The sequence below is a fragment of the Salvelinus sp. IW2-2015 genome, unplaced genomic scaffold, assembly GCF_002910315.2.
Source record: "Salvelinus sp. IW2-2015 unplaced genomic scaffold, ASM291031v2 Un_scaffold3359, whole genome shotgun sequence".
NCBI classification, from domain to species: Eukaryota; Metazoa; Chordata; class Actinopteri; order Salmoniformes; family Salmonidae; genus Salvelinus; species Salvelinus sp. IW2-2015.
The window spans coordinates 40,191-47,751 of NW_019944642.1; the positions used below are offsets into that span (position 1 = coordinate 40,191).

Below are 7,561 nucleotides of genomic sequence, written 5' to 3' on the forward strand. Positions count from 1 at the left end.
TCGTTCTCTCTCCTCTCTCCTCTCTCTCTCTCTCTCTCTCTCTGCTCTGCATGTGATTTCATCTCCATCTATCTGTATATTCCACACCACTCTCTTCAGGAAATTCTGTCCCCTTTAATCGTCGGCATTGTAAACTAGCAGCTAGCCAGTTGCAGCACTCCTTTTCAGACACCTTAGAGTTGATCCTGGTTAGCCGATTTATCTTGTTATCCAGGCTACAGGGTTATGCTGCGATTATGGACAGCATGAGTGTAGTTATTCTAAGATGCTGGTTGGTCAGTCAGCCAGCCAACCAGTAAGCCAGTTATGCTGTGATCTTGGTAATCATCAGTAGAATGCTCACTAGATCCTGTGATCCTGAAAACTGTTTCTTTTCCAGGTAATTAAACGACAGACCTTGTGTCAGAACATTGGCAGTGCTGTTACCATGGAGACTGGCAAGCGAGGCTTGGTGAATGTGATAGCGACAGGCAGCAGCTCCGTCTCAGAGCAGAGAGAGGACAGCATCAACAACAGCATGCCACTCCGGGCTCCTCTGACCACCTTGTTCCTCCACACAGTGCCAGGCCTTTCTTCACACCCCCAGGCTCAGCCAGCTGCCTCTCTGGACTCCACGACCCTCCGTCTGTCCATCCCTCAGCAGGGCTCCACAGACTCCCTACCCTTCCTGACTCTCCACCTACCAGCCAGGCTGCAGCTGCACCAGCAGGCCCCACAATCAGGCCTGGGGGCGCATGTGTCCCTGAGGGCCACTGTGTCTGCAGCCAGACCCTCTAGGTCCGCTGGGAAGCACCTGTGTCCTCACTGTGGCCGGGACTGCATGAAGCCCAGCGTCCTGGAGAAACACCTGCGCTGCCACACCGGGGAGCGGCCCTACCCCTGCACCACCTGCGGCATCTCTTTCAAGACCCAGAGCAACCTCTACAAGCACCGCCGCACACAGGCCCACGCGCGCCTCAACTCCGGGTCAGGGCAGAGGTCGCTCGGATCTCTGGGCAGTCTACAAGGTCACTCCTCCCTGAGCAGCTTGGACAGTCTGCAGGGACACCAAGCCAGTCTGCAAGGTCACTCATCCCTGGGATCGATGGACAGTCTGGGCAGTCTACAGGGCCATTCCTCCCTGTGCAGTCAGGACAGTCTGCAGGGACACCGTCTGCTAGGTCACCAGGACAGTCTATTCAGTTTACATGGTTCCAGGGATACCCTTACCTCCAGCCCCTCTCTAGATACCCTCAGCCAGGACCCAGGCAGTCTGGAGAATGGCAGCTCTCTCTCTGCTACCACCACCACTCTCTCCCCCAGCCCTGGCCAGAGGAGTGGGACAGAAACAGGTAGAGACACAGACAGAGACCCAGACACAGGCTGGGCCCTGCAGCAGGCTGGGTTAGAGGGTCTCCTCCTGGCTGCTGGGGGGAAACAGAGTATAGAGTTATCCAAGAGGAGGAGAGAAGCGGAGGATACGAGGGATGAACGGAGAGAGAGCAGGAAGGATAAAGATAGAGAAAAGTCAGTGTTGACCCTGTCCCGCCACCTCCCGCTGCGGAGACAGCAGGCTGCCATCTTGTCTCAGTGGGAGGGTTCTCTGGCTAGGGGGAAGTCCCAGAACCAAGACAACTTCCTGTCTAGGGGGAAGTCCCAGAACCAAGACAACTTCCTGTCTAGGGGGATGGCCCAGAACCAAGACAACTTCCTGTCTAGAGGGAAGTCCCAGAACCAAGACAACTTCCTGTCTAGGGGGATGGCCCAGAACCAAGACAACTTCCTGTCTAGGGGGATGGCCCAGAACCAAGACAAATTCCTGTCTAGAGGGAAGTCCCAGAGCCACGACAGCACAGACTCCGGCTACAGCGAGACCTCCAGCCCTGGGTCAGGACCACACAACCCTGGGTTTGGACCACACAACCCTGGGTCTGGACCACACAACCCTGGGTCTGGACCACACAAACCCTGGGTCGACCTACACAAACCCTGGTTTGGACCACACAAACCCCTGGTTGACCACACAACCCTGGGTCTGGACCACACAACCCTGGTCTGGACCACCACACACCCTGGGTCTGGACCACACAAACCCTGGTCTGACCACACAACCTGGGTCCCACCGGGTGACCACACACCCCTGGGTCGGGACACACAACAACCCAGTTCGGGACCCACACAGCCCTGGTCTGGACCACCACAGCCTGGGTCGGACCACACAACCCTGGTCTGGACCACACAGCCCTGGGTCTGGACCACACAACCCTGGGTCTGGACCACACAACCCTGGGTCTGGACCACACAGCCCTGGGTCGGGACCACACAACCCTGGGTCGGGACCACACAACCCTGGGTCTGGACCACACAACCACAGCATGGAATCAGTGGCAGAGTCTATTATGGAGATACACGACCAGCCGGACACCTTCCACACACAGCCTGATCAAACGAACACCACACACACACATACACTTACACAGCCTTCACACACAACCACACAGATCAACGCCACATACACACACTCACAGCCAGAACTCACCGTGTCTCAGCCCAGGAGCACAGTTTCAGGCCTGGCCCAGCAGAGTCTTGAAGAGAGAATCTCCAAGCTGATCTCAGAGAACGATGCAGTGGTGGAGGACAAACACCTGAACACAGTCCGACCCAGGAAGACCCTCCTGTCCAAACAGGGCAGCATCGACCTGCCGATGCCCTACACCTACAAAGATTCCTTCCACTTCGATATGAAGACCAGCAACAGGCCTCCTACAGCCAGCGCTGGGATGGCCTGGCAGAGAGGGGACAGGAGAGAAGGGTGGCCAGGTCTGTATAGTTCGGGGCCTACCCAGACCTCCACCAGCCTGGAGCAGGGGCATCATGCCCCCCTGACCCGCAGTAGCTCCCTGCCCCACAGTGTGGGCCTTCAGCGTACAGACAGAGCCAGCTTCGCCTCTCCTCACATCGCCCATCCTCACCAAAGAGACTGGCTATACCTGGGCCGTAAGGGCAGCTCTGGACTACTTTACCCAGTAGGCTTTGCCACCAAGTCTGTGGACCATCGTGCATCAGGCCACCGCATGCTGGTCAGACAGGCGGCCGTGGACAACCTCCCGACGGACGGACCGTTGACGTTAGCAGCAGGCGACAATGTCATTCCCTGCGGTCTTGGCTCAGATGGTGACGGAGGCGCGGATGGAGAGCTGAGTAGAAAGAGTCGTAGGAAGAAGTCCCAGAAGTTTGCCTACAGTAAGTGGTACAAGTATGGAGGAGGAGGAGGGACGTTCACAAAGCTCTACAGCCCAGAGAAGGCAGCTGATCCGGGTGTGTTGAAGGCTAAAAGGTCATTAGCTGGTCTGGAGCCAGAGAGGGTCCTGGGGGTTCAGAGAGGCCCAGCAGTCAGCAGAGACCTGATGACATCACTGGTCTCAAGTAGTGCCACTGTGTGTCTTCCATCCTGTCTCCAAGACAACCTTTCACCTGTCAATCATGTCCACTCATATCAAACAGCCAGTCATCTCCATAACACACCCACTTCCTGTCTCACACCTAGTCATCTCCATACCACACACACTTCCTGTCTCACACCCAGTCATCTCCATACCACACACACTTCCTGTCTCACACCCAGTCATCTCCATACCACACCCACTTCCTGTCTCACACCCAGTCATCTCCATACCACACCCACTTCCTGTCTCACACNCCAGTCATCTCCATACCACACCCACTTCCTGTCTCACACCCAGTCATCTCCATACCACACCCACTTCCTGTCTCACACCCAGTCATCTCCATACCTCACACACTTCCTCTCTCAAACATCCCCTCCAAAGAACCCAGTCCGTCTCAAAAGAAGCGTTTTCTAACAGGACTGACTGTGTGTCTATGACAGTGACCCACCAGGAGAAACACACCAACTGTGTGTCTCAACGATGTGGAAGCCATGTTCCCTCAGAGAGGAAGAAGCAGAAGATTGAGAATTCCCTTCTGGAGGGAGGAGGAGGCCTAAACAGCAGCAGTAAACTGAACCGACTCTCATCCTCAGTCAGAGGTGGGATAGCCAAGCCCTCCTCCTCTTATTCAGCCAAGACCAGTTTCCTCCCTAAGTACCAGTTGATGCTTCCTACAGACTCAGGGCCTACGGGCCTCACCCCAACACAACCTATAGGCTCTGTTAGTGTTTCATCAGTCACAGGCTTAGGACAGGGTCAGCGCAGGTCTGCTACACCTGTGACAGGCTTAGGACAGGGTCAGTCTGCTACACCTGTGACAGGCTTAGGACAGGGTCAGTCTGCTACACCTGTGACAGGCTTAGGACAGGGTCAGTCTGCTACACCTGTGACCGCTTTAGTTCAAAGCCAGCCTGCTACACCTGTGACAGCTTTAGTTCAAAGCCAGTCTGCTACACCTGTGACAGGCTTAGGACAGGGTCAGTCTGCTACACCTGTGACAGCTTTAGTTCAAAGCCAGTCTGCTACACCTGTGACAGCTTTAGTTCAAAGCCAGTCTGCTACACCTGTTTCTGTTCAGAGTCAGCATGCCAAACCATCCATAGCATTGGTTCAAAGCCAGTTTGCTACCATCACAGCCACAGCGGAGAAGCAATCTGCCACACCACCCACAGCCTTAGTACAGAGCATGCCCTGGAAAACATCAGTACATGGTCAGTGTGTTACACTCAACACCAATTCAACCCTCCACCCTGCTCTCACAGTAGCAGACCATGTCAACCCTCTAACCTATGTTACTACAGAGGTCAACCCTCCGTGTCATACGATGGCAGCTTTAGCATGCCATACCATTCCATTCACTGAAACACAATCATCACCGTACCATACATCCGCAGCATACCCTGCTATACCATTCACTGTTAGTCACAGCAGCCAGTCAGAGGGTCAGAAAGTGTTCCACGTGAGGACAGCGGACCTCCACATCTGTCTCCAGCTCATCTCAGACGAACAGCTGGCGCTCATAGAGCCTCAGATAGAACGGCAGGAAATGACATCAGAGCCTCAGATAGGACGACGGGATATGACATCAGAGCCTCAGATAGAACGGCGGGATATGACATCAGAGCCTCAGATAGGACAACGGGATATGACATCAGAGCCTCAGATAGGACGTTAGGGACAAACGGGATATGGACATCAGAGCCTAGATTAGGACGACGGGAAATATTGACATCAGAGCCTCAGATAGAACGACGAGATATGACATCAGAGCCTCAACTTAGACGACGAGATATGACATCAGAGCCTCAGATAGGACGACGAGATATGACATTCAGAGCCTCAGATAGGACGACGGGAATATGACATCAGAGCCTCAGATAGAACGCAGGAATGACATCAGAGCCTCAGATAGAACGGCAGGAAATGACATCAGAGCCTCAGATAGAACGGCGGGATTATGACATCAGAGCTCATAGACAAACGGGATATGACATCAGACCTCAGATAGAACGACGGGATATGAATCAGAGCCTCAGATAGGACGACAGGATATGACATCAGAGCCTCAGATAGACGGCGGATTGATGACATTCAGAGCCTCAGATAGGACGACGTATGACATCAGAGCTCAGATAGGACGACAGGATATGACATCAGAGCCTCAGATAGGACGGCGGGATATGACATCAGAGCCTCAGATAGGAACGGCGGGATATGACATCAGAGCCTCAGATAGGACGGCGGATATGACATCAGATCCTCAGATAGGCAGGCAGGATATGACAATCAGGCCTCAGATAGGACGGCGGGATATGACATCAGAGCCTCAGATAGGACGACAGGATATGACATCAGAGCCTCAGATAGACGGCGGGATATGACATCAGAGCCTCAGATAGGACAACGGATATGACATCAGAGCCTCAGATAGGACGGCGGGATATGACATCAGAGCCTCAGATAGAACGGCAGGAAATGACATCAGAGCCTCAGATAGGACGACAATTATGACATCAGAGCCTCAGATAGGACGACGAGATATGACATCAAGCCTCAGATAGGACGACGGATATGACATCAGAGCCTCAGATAGGACGGCGGATATGACATCAGAGCCTCAGATAGAACGGCAGCGAAATGACATCAGAGCCTCAGATAGGACGACGAGATATGACATCAAGCCTCAGATAGGACGACGGCATATGACATCAGAGCCTCAGATAGGACGACAGGATATGACATCAGAGCCTCAATAGGACGCGGTATGAATCAAGACCTCAGATAGGACGCGGATATGACATCAGAGCTCAGATAGGACGGCAGGATAGACATCAGAGCCTCAGATAGCAGCAGGATATACATCAGAGCCTCAGATAGACGGCGATATGAATCAAGCCTCAGAATAGGACGACAGGATATGACATCAGAGCTCAGAATAGGACGGCGGGATATGACATCAGAGCCTCAGATAGGACACGGATATGACATAGAGCCTCAGATAGGACGCGGGATATGACATCAGAGCTCAGATAGGACGGCGGGATATGACATCAGATCCTCAGATAGGACGACGGGATATGACATCAGAGCCTCAGATTAGGACGGCGGGATAGACAATCAAGCCCTCAGATAGGACGACGGGATATGACATCAGACCTCCGATAGACGGCAGGATATGACATCAGAGACAGGCTTCTCAGGGAGCGATGGAGTAGCGGTGGATCCAGTAGGAACCACAACAATAAAGGAAGCACTCCAAAACCAGTTCATGTATTCCACCTGACGCTGAAACACAGGAAGTCACAGGATCTATGGACCCAGTAGAACCTTCTTCATCACAACATGAGAACAGCAGAGGTCCTCTGGCGATGAAGAGTGGCAGCATTCAGAAGCAGTATGTTGTCTATGACCTGGACCAGCCCTCAACAGACTCTAGTCTGTAACTCCTCCTACTCAGAATGACAGATCAGAGATGATGGAAGCTGCTCCTCTAACCAACACAGAGCAGCAACTGTCTCGTAATGGCTTGTTTTACTTGAACCACCTGACCAGGACTAATCCTCAGAACCACCCAGAATCCAACACCGTCCTAGAGACTCCAGGATATATCCTCAGAACCACCCAGAATCCAACACGTCCTAAAGAATAAGGGACTATATCCTCAGAACCACCAGACTCTGTCAAAATGATCAGCTCTTGCCTCACAACCGGGTGCCAGTCTATGAACTCTCCAGAACAACACCCAGACACCAACACGGTGCTTCTTCAGAACCACATAGACACTAGTAACGTGACCCACTGAGTCTATCCTGCCTCATTTCTCCCTCCGAGGACACCAGGTGGTGTAGCTTCTGCCTCTCTGGGAGGTGTGGAACGCCAGGAGTCAGACAGACAGAGAGAAGAACAAGGCCTTCCTCTTGCACCTCCTCCTTTCTTCAGACAGGACATCAGTGAAGTAGTCACCCTCTCATCAGGGCTGGTCTGAACAGGGCGTCAGTGAAGTAGTCAGCCCCTCTCATCCGGGCTGGTCTGAACAGGGCGTCAGTGAAGTAGTCAGGCCCTCTCATCAGGGCTGTCTGAACAGGGCGTCAGTGAAGTAGTCAGCCCTCTCATCGGCTGGGTCTGAACAGGGC

The 7,561-nt window shown here is 53.5% G+C and overlaps 1 protein-coding gene across 1 annotated transcript; it reads left to right on the forward strand.

Moving 5' to 3' along the window:
* Positions 1-383: 383 nt before the first annotated feature.
* On the forward strand, positions 384-5,103 carry znf831 (zinc finger protein 831). The gene is given in 3 exon segments (XM_070441038.1): positions 384-2,055; positions 2,162-3,837; positions 3,839-5,103. Coding segments are annotated over 3 exon segments (4,569 nt in total). The 5' UTR covers positions 384-427.
* Positions 5,104-7,561: the final 2,458 nt, after the last annotated feature.